Source organism: Salvelinus alpinus, chromosome 4 (genome assembly GCF_045679555.1).
Source record: "Salvelinus alpinus chromosome 4, SLU_Salpinus.1, whole genome shotgun sequence".
NCBI lineage: Eukaryota > Metazoa > Chordata > Actinopteri > Salmoniformes > Salmonidae > Salvelinus > Salvelinus alpinus.
In genome coordinates this window covers 6011964-6027964 of record NC_092089.1, presented here as the reverse complement: position 1 = coordinate 6027964, position 16001 = coordinate 6011964, and the positions used below count along the sequence as shown (strand labels likewise).

At 51.3% G+C, this 16001-nt stretch overlaps 1 protein-coding gene across 1 annotated transcript in view; it reads right to left on the bottom strand.

Moving 5' to 3' along the window:
* The window catches only part of LOC139572810 (intermembrane lipid transfer protein VPS13B-like), a 920449-nt gene that overhangs the window by 170343 nt on the left and 734105 nt on the right, over positions 1-16001 (bottom strand). Inside the window, exons 43-44 of the mRNA XM_071395592.1 lie at positions 14943-15313; positions 682-843 (exon numbers count right to left, since the gene is read on the bottom strand). Of these exons, the coding sequence (XP_071251693.1) occupies positions 682-843; positions 14943-15313 (533 nt within the window). The remainder of the gene's footprint in view (positions 1-681; positions 844-14942; positions 15314-16001) is intronic.

Here is a 16001-nt window from a genome sequence, read left to right as displayed (position 1 = left end):
GAGAGAGACAGAGAGAGACAGAGAGACAGAGAGAGACAGAGAGAGACAGAGAGAGAGAGAGACAGGGCCTGGCTAGGTTACAGAGAGCTGGTAGTCCCATCCACCACACTACCAGGTGTGAAACAGGGAAGAGACTCAGGTGGTACAGAACAGACCTAACCCTCTACTAAACAGAGAGAGAGGCTATAGTATATTGCATATATGCATATTCACTTTAACCATACCTACATGTACATACTACCTCAATCAGCCTGACTAACAGGTGTCTGTATATAGCCTCGCTACTCTTTTTTCAAATGTCTTTTTACTGTTGTTTTATTTATTTCTTTACACACAGACCTTTTTTTTTCTCGCACTATTGGGTATAAGCATTTCACCTGTTGTATTCCGGTCTTGTCTTGTCTTGTCCGTCCGCCCGCCTGTCTGCCTGTCTGTGTGTGTGTGTGTGTGTGTGTGTGTGTGTGTGTGTGTGTGTGTGTGTGTGTGTGTGTGTGTGTGTGTGTGTGTGTGTACCTGTGGTGACTTGTGGCTCCTCCAGCTGTACTGGTGGCTGTGTGTGTGTGTGTGTGTGTGTGTGTGTACCTGTGGTGACTTGTGGCTCCTCCAGCTGTACTGGTGGCTGTGTGTGTGTGTGTGTGTGTGTGTGTGTGTGTGTGTGTGTGTGTGTGTGTGTGTGTGTACCTGTGGTGACTTGTGGCTCCTCCAGCTGTACTGGTGGCTGTGTGAGGAGGGCAGCAGGACGTTCTCATCGGTGTCCACCTGGCCAAACATCAGGGTCTCATGGGTGTCATTACAGAGCACATGGTGACTGATCAGCAACTCCTCCGCACCTTCATCCCCGTTCTAGAGAGAGGAGGGAGGGAGGGTGGGAGGGGGAGGGAGGGAGAGAGAGGGAGAGAGAGACAGAGAGAGGGAGAGAGAGAGAGACAGACAGACAGACAGAGAGAGAGAGAGAGAGAGAGGGAGGGAGGGAGGGAGGGAGGGAGGGAGGGAGGGAGGGAGGGAGGGAGGGAAGGGAGAGGGGGAGAGAGAGAGAGAGCGAGAGCGAGAGACGGCGAGAGAGAGAGAGAGAGCGAGAGACGGAGAGAGGGAGGGAGGGAGGGAGGGAGGGAGGGAGGGAGGGAGGGAGGGAGGGAGGGAGGGAGGGAGGGAGGGAGAGAGAGGGAGGGAAGGGGAGAGGGAGGGAAGGAGAGAGAGAGAGAGAGGGGGAGAGAGGGAGAGAGAGGGAGGGGAGGGGAGGGGAGGGGAGGGGGAGAGAGAGGGAGGGGAGGGGCGGGGAGAGGGAGAGAGAGGGAGGGGAGGGGAGAGGGAGAGAGAGGGAGGGAGGGGAGGGGAGGGGAGAGGGAGGGAAGGAGAGAGAGAGAGAGAGAAAGTCAGGCGGGGAGAAACATGTTCAGTACTGTGTGTACATGGGGCTCCCCTCGTATATCAATGAACTGTAGATGTTGTGGTCGGCCGTCACCTCCTGGCTTGTGGGAGAGTGACATCATATCTGGAAGGACCACAGCCTCCTGACCACAGCCTCTGTTGGGGGTGCTAACCATGTCAAGGCCTGACCAGCCCCAGCTCTTAATTGGTCTTAATTGGTCTTAATTGGCCACTGATCATTTCAGGGCTGAACCAGTTCAAGTTTTCAGATCCACTTTACTAGTTTATATTTATTTTATCAAAACATGTATATTTCTTAAGTATCCTAAGAGCCATGTCATATAAGATGTTGGGTCAGAGGTCAGGTTGGGTTTAAATACAGGCACCATGTAAACAGTAGTAATGGGTCAGAGGTCAGGTTGGGTTTAAATACAGGCCCCATGTAAACAGTAGTAATGGGTCAGAGGTCAGGTTGGGTTTAAATACAGGCCCCATGTAAACAGTAGTAATGGGTCAGAGGTCAGGTTGGGTTTAAATACAGGCCCCATGTAAACAGTAGTAGTGGGTCAGAGGTCAGGTTGGGTTTAAATACAGGCCCCATGTAAACAGTAGTAGTGGGTCAGAGGTCAGGTTGGGTTTAAATACAGGCACCATGTAAACAGTAGTAGTGGGTCAGAGGTCAGGTTGGGTTTAAATACAGGCCCCATGTAAACAGTAGTAATGGGTCAGAGGTCAGGTTGGGTTTAAATACAGGCCCCATGTAAACAGTAGTAGTGGGTCAGAGGTCAGGTTGGGTTTAAATACAGGCACCATGTAAACAGTAGTAGTGGGTCAGAGGTCAGGTTGGGTTTAAATACAGGCCCCATGTAAACAGTAGTAATGGGTCAGAGGTCAGGTTGGGTTTAAATACAGGCCCCATGTAAACAGTAGTAGTGGGTCAGAGGTCAGGTTGGGTTTAAATACAGGCCCCATGTAAACAGTAGTAGTGGGTCAGAGGTCAGGTTGGGTTTAAATACAGGCACCATGTAAACAGTAGTAGTGGGTCAGAGGTCAGGTTGGGTTTAAATACAGGCCCCATGTAAACAGTAGTAATGGGTCAGAGGTCAGGTTGGGTTTAAATACAGGCACCATGTAAACAGTAGTAGTGGGTCAGAGGTCAGGTTGGGTTTAAATACAGGCCCCATGTAAACAGTAGTAGTGGGTCAGAGGTCAGGTTGGGTTTAAATACAGGCACCATGTAAACAGTAGTAGTGGGTCAGAGGTCAGGTTGGGTTTAAATACAGGCACCATGTAAACAGTAGTAGTGGGTCAGAGGTCAGGTTGGGTTGGGTTTAAATACAGGCACCATGTAAACAGTAGTAGTGGGTCAGAGGTCAGGTTGGGTTTAAATACAGGCACCATGTAAACAGTAGTAGTGGGTCAGAGGTCAGGTTGGGTTTAAATACAGGCACCATGTAAACAGTAGTAGTGGGTCAGAGGTCAGGTTGGGTTTAAATACAGGCCCCATGTAAACAGTAGTAGTGGGTCAGAGGTCAGGTTGGGTTGGGTTTAAATACAGGCACCATGTAAACAGTAGTAGTGGGTCAGAGGTCAGGTTGGGTTGGGTTTAAATACAGGCCCCATGTAAACAGTAGTAGTGGGTCAGAGGTCAGGTTGGGTTTAAATACAGGCCCCATGTAAACAGTAGTAGTGGGTCAGAGGTCAGGTTGGCAGGGTGTTTTCCAGCAGCCTGCATTGTGGGAGGACCTACTGTCAACCAATCAGCAGGGTGTTTTCCTGCAGCCTGCATTGTGGGAGGATCTACTGTCAACCAATCAGCAGGGTGTTTTCCTGCAGCCTGCATTGTGGGAGGATCTACTGTCAACCAATCAGCAGGGTGTTTTCCTGCAGCCTGCATTGTGGGAGGATCTACTGTCAACCAATCAGCAGGGTGTTTTATATTTGACCCACTCGAACGTGACCAAAGACATGACTGAAACAGAAACTAATTTGCCGCGATTCATATATACGGTGAATATATACAAATAAATGTGATATCTGAGTCTCTCTCACAGACTGACTGTACAATATACACACAATATTATAGTATGTATCTGAGTATGTATCCGGGCAACCGGTGGATGTTGAATAAGGCAGCCCACCGTAACAAAGGGGTTAAATGTGGACGACCCATTTCGGTTGAATGTACTCTGTTGTGCAACGGAGTACGGTACTCAATTTCCCGATCCTGTTTTTATTGAAAACACGGGGCTCTGGAGAGTGCTTCTCAAACACACTAAAAGTTAAAGAGTACGCAATTCCAAAACAGCTCAACGACCAAGGTCTGTGAATTACTTGAACCTGTTCCAAACACACATCCACCCCCCCCCCTGTTCAGATCCAGAGTTAACACATCCACCCCCTAGGAGAGGGGACCCCCCAACGTCAGAGAGCTTTTCGTTAACCAGTCCAACCTCAACACAACAGACCCCCAACGTCAGAGAGCTTCTCGTTAACCAGTCCAACCTCAACACAACAGACCCCGACGTCACAGAGCTTCTCGTTAACCAGTCCAACCTCAACACAACAGACCCCCAACGTCAGAGAGCTTCTCGTTAACCAGTCCAACCTCAACACAACAGACCCCCAACGTCAGAGAGCTTCTCATGAACCAGTCCAACCTCAACACAACAGACCCCAACGTCAGAGAGCTTCTCATGAACCAGTCCAACCTCAACACAACAGACCCCCAACGTCAGAGAGCTTCTCGTTAACCAGTCCAACCTCAACACAACAGACCCCCAACGTCAGAGAGCTTCTCATGAACCAGTCCAACCTCAACACAACAGACCCCCAACGTCAGAGAGCTTCTCATGAACCAGTCCAACCTCAACACAACAGACCCCAACGTCAGAGAGCTTCTCATGAACCAGTCCAACCTCAACACAACAGACCCCCAACGTCAGAGAGCTTCTCATGAACCAGTCCAACCTCAACACAACAGACCCCAACGTCAGAGAGCTTCTCATGAACCAGTCCAACCTCAACACAACAGACCCCCAACGTCAGAGAGCTTCTCGTTAACCAGTCCAACCTCAACACAACAGACCCCCAACGTCAGAGAGCTTCTCATGAACCAGTCCAACCTCAACACAACAGACCCCCAACGTCAGAGAGCTTCTCGTTAACCAGTCCAACCTCAACACAACAGACCCCCAACGTCAGAGAGCTTCTCGTTAACCAGTCCAACCTCAACACAACAGACCCCCAACGTCAGAGAGCTTCTCGTTAACCAGTCCAACCTCAACACAACAGACCCCCAACGTCAGAGAGCTTCTCATGAACCAGTCCAACCTCAACACAACAGACCCCCAACGTCAGAGAGCTTCTCGTTAACCAGTCCAACCTCAACACAACAGACCCCCAACGTCAGAGAGCTTCTCATGAACCAGTCCAACCTCAACACAACAGACCCCCAACGTCAGAGAGCTTCTCGTTAACCAGTCCAACCTCAACACAACAGACCCCCAACGTCAGAGAGCTTCTCATGAACCAGTCCAACCTCAACACAACAGACCCCCAACGTCACATTGAGACAGAGTGACTCAGGGTGACTGTTAAAAGAGGCCTGCAGTAAAAACAAAAGCTCTCTCTCCCCCTCTCTCTCCCTCCCTCCCTCCCTCCCTCCCCCTCTCTCTCCCCCCTTTCCCTCCCTCTCCCCCTCTCTCCCTGCAGTAAAAAAAAAAGCTCAGAGTTTAACAGCCAAACACGTTCTACTGTTGCTCTTGAAAACCGATGGGAAAGTTTTTTACCTCATTAAACCCGGTGGACAAGAGACGGTTTTTCCAGTCGGACGGGACAGCTGGCGAGCACGAGATCAAATCCAATTCCCTGCTTTATAGAGGAACGCTATCCGAGGCACCTTTCAACGGGACGCGACGATTTCTAAGCTGCCAGCCGTCTTTAAGATGCCATGCTAAGCCGTCTTTAAGATGGTATCAGTTAACACAGACTCTTCATTAGGCTACACGATACAGCCATCTTCATCCTCTATCGTCCTCTTCTTCTTCTCTCTCTATAAAAACAGCTTTATGTGGACAAATATTACCTCCTGAGATATGTTGATAGTCAATATAACCTGCTTGTTAATAAAGTTGATTTTTTTTAAAGTGACAGCTCTCAGTCAGTCCGACGTCCCAGCAGACACCAGAATATCCATTTCTATAATCCGGTCACATATTACATTACTCCTCCTGCTGCCTGTACACATTAGGCCTGGTTCGGTAGGTATATACGGGCCTCTCTATGTCACACAGATCTACGGTAGACGTGACAAACTGGAGACAGTAATATAGACGGGAGAGAAACTTCTAATCACGTGGAATCGGATCCTCGCCGCGCCAGAGGTTGTGGTTGACATTATTAAAAACAGACAATAAATAGATCAAGGAACAGCGAAGGTACATAACAAAAAAACTGTTTCCTGTACGGACCATCAGATCCCTGCTACATCTGCTGGGAACAGAAACCTGATCCGCCTATAACTAGCGATGGATCTATCTTCTCTTCTCTGAGGGGGGGGGGGGGGGCTAAAGACGAGCTGGATCAGTCAAACAGGAAACAGAAAAAGCCCTCCTCTCTTGTGATTCTCTAAGTGCACATTTGATGTTCTGTGAGAAAGTAGAGTGTATAAATACTACTGTGTTTTACTGTGGCTAAACCCTAGATCCACTTCCCTGGGGAGAGAGGGGGAGAGAGAGGGGGAGAGGGAGAGAGAGGGGGGGATGGGGAGAGAGGGGGAGGGGGAGAGGATAGGGGGAGAGGATAGGGAGAGAGGAGGAGAGGATAGGGAGAGAGGGGGAGAGATGGGGGAGGATAGGGAGAGAGGGGGGAGGATAGGGAGAGAGGGAGAGAGGATAGGGAGAGAGGGGGAGAGGATAGGGAGAGAGGGGGAGAGAGGGGGGGAGGATAGGGAGAGAGGGGGGGAGGATAGGGAGAGAGGGGGAGAGGATAGGGAGAGAGGGGGAGAAGGCTGGGTTTGGAGCTGGGGGGTAGGCCTGCCTGGGGAAAGTTGGTTTGGCGATGGTTAAAATCTCCCTCCCAACCCCTGTCCTCTGGTCCAATCAGGATCTCAGGGCCTGGTTCATTCCAATATGCATCATGGAATCTACCAGATCCACACCTCTCTGCTGTCTCTACACACCTGGCTGTGTGGTATCTATCAGATCCACACCTCTCTGCTGTCTCTACACACCTGGCTGTGTGGTATCTACCAGATCCACACCTCTCTGCTGTCTCTACACACCTGGCTGTGTGGTATCTACCAGATCCACACCTCTCTGCTGTCTCTACACACCTGGCTGTGTGGTATCTATCAGATCCACACCTCTCTGCTGTCTCTACACACCTGGCTGTGTGGTATCTACCAGATCCACACCTCTCTGCTGTCTCTACACACCTGGCTGTGTGGTATCTACCAGATCCACACCTCTCTGCTGTCTCTACACACCTGGCTGTGTGGAATCTACCAGACCCACACCTCTCTGCTGTCTCTACACACCTGGCTGGGTGGAATATACCAGATCCAGCAGCAGATGTAGCAGCTCCACACCCCTGTCTGTCTATGAGGGTTACAAGCCTGCTGTCTGTCTGTCTGCCTGCCTGTCTATGAGGGTTACAAGCCTGCTGTCTGTCTGCCTGCCTGCCTGTCTATGAGGGTTACAAGCCTGCTGTCTGTCTGTCTGCCTGTCTGTCTATGAGGGTTACAAGCCTGCTGTCTGTCTGTCTGCCTGTCTGTCTATGAGGGTTACAAGCCTGCTGTCTGTCTGCCTCCCTGCCTGTCTATGAGGGTTACAAGCCTGCTGTCTGTCTGTCTATGAGGGTTACAAGCCTGCTGTCTGTCTGTCTGCCTGTCTGTCTATGAGGGTTACAAGCCTGCTGTCTGTCTGTCTGCCTGTCTGTCTATGAGGGTTACAAGCCTGCTGTCTGTCTGTCTGTCTGCCTGTCTATGAGGGTTACAAGCCTGCTGTCTGTCTGCCTGCCTGCGACTGACTGTCACATTGATCTGCTGCTGGCACCAGGTCCAGTATGACACAGATGCGTTACAGCTGAGGACATCTACAACACACACACACACACACACACACACACACACACACACACACACACACACACACACACACACACACACACACACACACACACACACACACACACACACACACACACACACACACACACACACACACACACACACACACACACACACACACACTCCCTCCCTCCCTCCCTCCCTCCCTCCCTCCCTCACATATCTACCAGTCATGTCCTTTACCTCACATATCTACTAGTCATGTCCTTTACCTCACATATCTACTAGTCATGTCCTTTACCTCACATATCTACTAGTCATGTCCTTTACCTCACATATCTACCAGTCATGTCCTTTACCTCACATATCTACTAGTCATGTCCTTTACCTCACATATCTACTAGTCATGTCCTTTACCTCACATATCTACTAGTCATGTCCTTTACCTCACATATCTACCAGTCATGACCTTTACCTCACATATCTACCAGTCATGTCCTTTACCTCACATATCTACCAGTCATGTCCTTTACCTCACATATCTACCAGTCATGTCCTTTACCTCACATATCTACTAGTCATGTCCTTTACCTCACATATCTACCAGTCATGACCTTTACCTCACATATCTACCAGTCATGTCCTTTACCTCACATATCTACCAGTCATGTCCTTTACCTCACATATCTACCAGTCATGACCTTTACCTCACATATCTACCAGTCATGTCCTTTACCTCACATATCTACCAGTCATGTCCTTTACCTCACATATCTACTAGTCATGTCCTTTACCTCACATATCTACCAGTCATGTCCTTTACCTCACATATCTACCAGTCATGTCCTTTACCTCACATATCTACCAGTCATGTCCTTTACCTCACATATCTACCAGTCATGTCCTTTACCTCACATATCTACCAGTCATGTCCTTTACCTCACATATCTACCAGTCATGTCCTTTACCTCACATATCTACTAGTCATGTCCTTTACCTCACATATCTACCAGTCATGACCTTTACCTCACATATCTACCAGTCATGTCCTTTACCTCACATATCTACCAGTCATGTCCTTTACCTCACATATCTACCAGTCATGTCCTTTACCTCACATATCTATCAGTCATGTCCTTTACCTCACATATCTACCAGTCATGTCCTTTACCTCACATATCTACTAGTCATGTCCTTTACCTCACATATCTACCAGTCATGTCCTTTACCTCACATATCTACTAGTCATGTCCTTTACCTCACATATCTATGAACCTAAAGGTCTATATCAACCACACCAGTCATGGCTGAGGCAGGGAGGAAGGCCAGGGGGGGGAGATGATCTTGGCAGGTGTCATCACTCCAGTTTCACCATGTTTTCACGGGTGGCCCTTCACACAGCCTCCTGGCTACCAGACCAGGTCAGACCAGGCCAGAGCAGGCATGATGAGGAACAGGGAGAGACCAGGGAGGGAGGGAGGGAGGGAGGGAGGTGCTGAGTCCGATCCAAGTCGCTGGATATTTACTTAGCTGATCCAATAATGGGGAGGCAGCTAGCTTTTATCACGTCCCAAGGAGCTTCTAGAGACCTGGGCTTAATGACTGTGATGGAGCAATGGCAGAACCAGGACCTGGACACGACGGCTTTAATACAGCACCAAAACAAGAACCAGAACCTGGACACTACGGCTTTAATACAGCACCAAAACAAGAACCAGAACCTGGACACTACGGCTTTAATACAGCACCAAAACAAGAACCAAAACCTGGACACTACGGCTTTAATACAGCACCAAAACAAGAACCAGAACCTGGACACTACGGCTTTAATACAGCACCAAAACAAGAACCAGAACCTGGACACTACGGCTTTAATACAGCACCAAAACAAGAACCAGAACCTGGACACTACGGCTTTAATACAGCACCAAAACAAGAACCAGAACCTGGACACTACGGCTTTAATACAGCACTATAACAAGAACCAGAACCTGGACACGGCGGCTTAGGTAGCCTAGTGGTTAGAGGGGGGAGGCAGGTAGCCTAGTGGTTAGAGGGGGGGAGGCAGGTAGCCTAGTGGTTAGAGGGGGGGAGGCAGGTAGCCTAGTGGTTAGAGGGGGGGAGGCAGGTAACCTAGTGGTTAGAGGGGGGGAGGCAGGTAGCCTAGTGGTTAGAGGGGGGGAGGCAGGTAGCCTAGTGGTTAGAGGGGGGGAGGCAGGTAACCTAGTGGTTAGAGGGGGGGAGGCAGGTAGCCTAGTGGTTAGAGGGGGGGAGGCAGGTAACCTAGTGGTTAGAGGGGGGGAGGCAGGTAGCCTAGTGGTTAGAGGGGGGGAGGCAGGTAACCTAGTGGTTAGAGGGGGGAGGCAGGTAGCCTAGTGGTTAGAGGGGGGGAGGCAGGTAGCCTAGTGGTTAGAGGGGGGGAGGCAGGTAACCTAGTGGTTAGAGGGGGGGAGGCAGGTAGCCTAGTGGTTAGAGGGGGGGAGGCAGGTAACCTAGTGGTTAGAGGGGGGAGGCAGGTAGCCTAGTGGTTAGAGGGGGGAGGCAGGTAGCCTAGTGGTTAGAGCAGGTAGCCTAGTGGTTAGAGGGGGGAGGCAGGTAGCCTAGTGGTTAGAGGGGGGGAGGCAGGTAGCCTAGTGGTTAGAGGGGGGGAGGCAGGTAGCCTAGTGGTTAGAGGGGGGGAGGCAGGTACCCTAGTGGTTAGAGCAGGTAGCCTAGTGGTTAGAGGGGGGAGGCAGGTAGCCTAGTGGTTAGAGGGGGGGAGGCAGGTAGCCTAGTGGTTAGGGGGGAGGCAGGTAGCCTAGTGGTTAGAGGGGGGGAGGCAGGTAGCCTAGTGGTTAGGGGGGAGGCAGGTAGCCTAGTGGTTAGAGGGGGGGAGGCAGGTAGCCTAGTGGTTAGAGGGAGGAGGCAGGTAGCCTAGTGGTTAGAGGGGGGAGGCAGGTAGCCTAGTGGTTAGAGGGGGGAGGCAGGTAGCCTAGTGGTTAGAGGGGGGAGGCAGGTAGCCTAGTGGTTAGAGGGGGGAGGCAGGTAGCCTAGTGGTTAGAGGGGGGGAGGCAGGTAGCCTAGTGGTTAGAGGGGGGAGGCAGGTAGTCTAGTGGTTAGAGGAGGGAGGCAGGTAGCCTAGTGGTTAGAGGGGGGAGGCAGGTAGCCTAGTGGTTAGAGGGGGGGAGGCAGGTAGCCTAGTGGTTAGAGGGGGGAGGCAGGTAGTCTAGTGGTTAGAGGGGGGAGGCAGGTAACCTAGTGGTTAGAGGGGGGAGGCAGGTAGTCTAGTGGTTAGAGGGGGGAGGCAGGTAGTCTAGTGGTTAGAGGGGGGAGGCAGGTAACCTAGTGGTTAGAGGGGGGAGGCAGGTAGTCTAGTGGTTAGAGGGGGGAGGTAGGTAGCCTAGTGGTTAGAGCAGGTAGCCTAGTATTTAGAGGGGGGAGGCAGGTAGCCTAGTGGTTAGAGGGGGGGAGGCAGGTAGCCTAGTGGTTAGAGGGGGGGAGGCAGGTAGCCTAGTGGTTAGAGGGCGGAGGCAGGTAGCCTAGTGGTTAGAGGGGGGGAGGCAGGTAACCTAGTGGTTAGAGGGGGGAGGCAGGTAGTCTAGTGGTTAGAGGGGGGAGGCAGGTAACCTAGTGGTTAGAGGGGGGGAGGCAGGTAGCCTAGTGGTTAGAGGGGGGAGGCAGGTAGCCTAGTGGTTAGAGGGGGGAGGCAGGTAGCCTAGTGGTTAGAGGGGGGTGGCAGGTAGCCTAGTGGTTAGAGGGGGGAGGCAGGTAGCCTAGTGGTTAGAGGGGGGAGGCAGGTAGCCTAGTGGTTAGAGGGGGGAGGCAGGTAGCCTAGTGGTTAGAGGGGGGAGACAGGGTATTCTAGTGGTTAGAGGGGGGAGGCAGGTAACCTAGTGGTTAGAGGGGGGAGGCAGGTAGCCTAGTGGTTAGAGGCGGGAGGCAGGTAGCCTAGTGGTTAGAGGGGGGAGGCAGGTAGCCTAGTGGTTAGAGGGGGGAGGCAGGTAGCCTAGTGGTTAGAGGGGGTAGCCTAGTGGTTAGAGGGGGGAGGCAGGTAGCCTAGTGGTTAGAGGGGGGAGGCAGGTAGCCTAGTGGTTAGAGGGGGGAGGCAGGTAGCCTAGTGGTTAGAGGGGGGGAGGCAGGTAGCCTAGTGGTTAGAGGGGGGAGGCAGGTAGCCTAGTGGTTAGAGCATTGGACTAGTAATCGAAAGGTTGCTGGATCGAATCCCCGAGCTGACAAGGTAAGAATCTGTCGTTCTGCCCCTGAACAAGGCAGTTAACCCACTGTTCCCCGGTAGGACGTCATTGTAAATAAGAATTTGTTCTTAACCGACTTGCCTCGTTAAATAAAGATACAATTTTAAAAAAATATTTAAAAAATTCAGGCCTGTCTGGATAAGTCACCCACATCAAATACCATTTCACTGCTGTTTCTACGGCAACGGCCCACTTTATTCATCAGTTATGTGTTGGTCCAGGGTGTGTCACCTGTTGTCAGCTCCGTAGGGCTGTATCCAGACTGATGGGGATGAACGTTAGGGTTGGGATTAGACTGACTCAGTATCTAACAGTAGTCTCACCTGTTGCCAGCTCCGTAGGGCTGTATCCAGACTGATGGGGATGAACGTTAGGGTTGGGATTAGACTGACTCAGTATCTAACAGTAGTCTCACCTGTTGCCAGCTCCGTAGGGCTGTATCCAGACTGATGGGGATGAACGTTAGGGTTGGGATTAGACTGACTCAGTATCTAACAGTAGTCTCACCTGTTGCCAGCTCCGTAGGGCTGTATCCAGACTGATGGTTGATGAACGTTAGGGTTGGGATTAGACTGACTCAGTATCTAACAGTAGTCTCACCTGTTGCCAGCTCCGTAGGGCTGTATCCAGACTGATGGTTGATGAACGTTAGGGTTGGGATTAGACTGACTCAGTATCTAACAGTAGTCTCACCTGTTGCCAGCTCCGTAGGGCTGTATCCAGACTGATGGTGATGAACGTTAGGGTTGGGATTAGACTGACTCAGTATCTAACAGTAGTCTCACCTGTTGCCAGCTCCGTAGGGCTGTATCCAGACTGATGGTGATGAACGTTAGGGTTGGGATTAGACTGACTCAGTATCTAACAGTAGTCTCACCTGTTGTCAGCTCCGTAGGGCTGTATCCAGACTGATGGGGATGAACGTTAGGGTTGGGATTAGACTGACTCAGTATCTAACAGTAGTCTCACCTGTTGCCAGCTCCGTACGGCTGTATCCAGACTGATGGGGATGAACGTTAGGGTTGGGATTAGACTGACCCAGTATCTAACAGTAGTCTCACCTGTTGCCAGCTCCGTAGGGCTGTATCCAGACTGATGGTGATGAACGTTAGGGTTGGGATTAGACTGACTCAGTATCTAACAGTAGTCTCACCTGTTGCCAGCTCCGTAGGGCTGTATCCAGACTGATGGGGATGAACGTTAGGGTTGGGATTAGACTGACTCAGTATCTAACAGTAGTCTCACCTGTTGCCAGCTCCGTAGGGCTGTATCCAGACTGATGGTGATGAACGTTAGGGTTGGGATTAGACTGACTCAGTATCTAACAGTAGTCTCACCTGTTGCCAGCTCCGTACGGCTGTATCCAGACTGATGGTGATGAACGTTAGGGTTGGGATTAGACTGACTCAGTATCTAACAGTAGTCTCACCTGTTGCCAGCTCCGTACGGCTGTATCCAGACTGATGGTGATGAACGTTAGGGTTGGGATTAGACTGACTCAGTATCTAACAGTAGTCTCACCTGTTGCCAGCTCCGTAGGGCTGTATCCAGACTGATGGTGATGAACGTTAGGGTTGGGATTAGACTGACTCAGTATCTAACAGTAGTCTCACCTGTTGCCAGCTCCGTAGGGCTGTATCCAGACTGATGGTGATGAACGTTAGGGTTGGGATTAGACTGACTCAGTATCTAACAGTAGTCTCACCTGTTGCCAGCTCCATAGGGCTGTATCCAGACTGATGGTTGATGAACGTTAGGGTTGGGATTAGACTGACTCAGTATCTAACAGTAGTCTCACCTGTTGCCAGCTCCGTAGTGCTGTATCCAGACTGATGGGGATGAACGTTAGGGTTGGGATTAGACTGACTCAGTATCTAACAGTAGTCTCACCTGTTGCCAGCTCCGTAGGGCTGTATCCAGACTGATGGTGATGAACGTTAGGGTTGGGATTAGACTGACTCAGTATCTAACAGTAGTCTCACCTGTTGCCAGCTCCGTACGGCTGTATCCAGACTGATGGGGATGAACGTTAGGGTTGGGATTAGACTGACTCAGTATCTAACAGTAGTCTCACCTGTTGCCAGCTCCGTAGTGCTGTATCCAGACTGATGGGGATGAACGTTAGGGTTGGGATTAGACTGACTCAGTATCTAACAGTAGTCTCACCTGTTGCCAGCTCCGTAGGGCTGTATCCAGACTGATGGTGATGAACGTTAGGGTTGGGATTAGACTGACTCAGTATCTAACAGTAGTCTCACCTGTTGCCAGCTCCGTACGGCTGTATCCAGACTGATGGGGATGAACGTTAGGGTTGGGATTAGACTGACTCAGTATCTAACAGTAGTCTCACCTGTTGCCAGCTCCGTAGGGCTGTATCCAGACTGATGGTGATGAACGTTAGGGTTGGGATTAGACTGACTCAGTATCTAACAGTAGTCTCACCTGTTGCCAGCTCCGTAGGGCTGTATCCAGACTGATGGTGATGAACGTTAGGGTTGGGATTAGACTGACTCAGTATCTAACAGTAGTCTCACCTGTTGCCAGCTCCGTAGGGCTGTATCCAGACTGATGGGGATGAACGTTAGGGTTGGGATTAGACTGACTCAGTATCTAACAGTAGTCTCACCTGTTGCCAGCTCCGTACGGCTGTATCCAGACTGATGGGGATGAACGTTAGGGTTGGGATTAGACTGACTCAGTATCTAACAGTAGTCTCACCTGTTGCCAGCTCCGTAGGGCTGTATCCAGACTGATGGTTGATGAACGTTAGGGTTGGGATTAGACTGACTCAGTATCTAACAGTAGTCTCACCTGTTGCCAGCTCCGTAGGGCTGTATCCAGACTGATGGGGATGAACGTTAGGGTTGGGATTAGACTGACTCAGTATCTAACAGTAGTCTCACCTGTTGCCAGCTCCGTAGGGCTGTATCCAGACTGATGGGGATGAACGTTAGGGTTGGGATTAGACTGACTCAGTATCTAACAGTAGTCTCACCTGTTGCCAGCTCCGTAGGGCTGTATCCAGACTGATGGTGATGAACGTTAGGGTTGGGATTAGACTGACTCAGTATCTAACAGTAGTCTCACCTGTTGCCAGCTCCGTAGGGCTGTATCCAGACTGATGGTTGATGAACGTTAGGGTTGGGATTAGACTGACTCAGTATCTAACAGTAGTCTCACCTGTTGCCAGCTCCGTAGGGCTGTATCCAGACTGATGGGGATGAACGTTAGGGTTGGGATTAGACTGACTCAGTATCTAACAGTAGTCTCACCTGTTGCCAGCACCGTACGGCTGTATCCAGACTATGTACAGTGTTCTGGCTGATGTTGATGAAGACCGGGTCTATGAAGACGTTCCCGTCCAGGAGGACGTTGTTGGAGCAGCGTGTGACCGCGGCCTGGCCCTGCAGTATGAACGGCTGCAGCAGGCGTAGCCAGGTCAAGTTCCGGTACTCCAACAGTCGGCAGTCCAGCTCGGTGGAGAACTGGATCTCCTGGCAGAGCCGGGCTGAGCTGACGCCACCGATACCACCGCTCCACTGGCGAAGGAACACCCGCGGCTCCTGTGCACCGATGACCAGGTACTCTTGCTCCTGGGGCAACTTCCTGTCTGGCAGGAAGGGGCGGAGTCGACGTGACGGCACTGGAGACGGAGTAGACAGACGGACAGAGGAGATGTGAGTGTGAATATAATATACAACTAAAGTGACAGCAGTGTGATGTTCCAACTACTAGAGACTTCAGATTAAACACCAGAAAATAGCAACAACAAAAGACCAATAGTGATTTTCTGGAAAGTTCCACTTTGTGTGACAATGCTACAGTACCTGTGCCCAGCTGCTCCAGGCGGTGCTACAGTACCTGTGCCCAGCTGCTCCAGGCGGTGCTACAGTACCTGTGCCCAGCTGCTCCAGGTTGTGTTACAGTACCTGTACCCAGCTGCTCCAGGCGGTGCTACAGTACCTGTGCCCAGCTGCTCCAGGCGGTGCTACAGTACCTGTGCCCAGCTGCTCCAGGCGGTGCTACAGTACCTGTGCCCAGCTGCTCCAGGTTGTGTTACAGTACCGGTGCCCAGCTGCTCCAGGCGGTGCTACAGTACCTGTACCCAGCTGCTCCAGGCGGTGCTACAGTACCTGTGCCCAGCTGCTCCAGGCGGTGTTACAGTACCTGTGCCCAGCTGCTCCAGGTTGTGTTACAGTACCTGTACCCAGCTGCTCCAGGCGGTGCTACAGTACCTGTGCCCAGCTGCTCCAGGCGGTGCTACAGTACCTGTACCCCAGCTGCTCCAGGCGGTGCTACAGTACATGTGCACAGCTGCTCCAGGCGGTGCT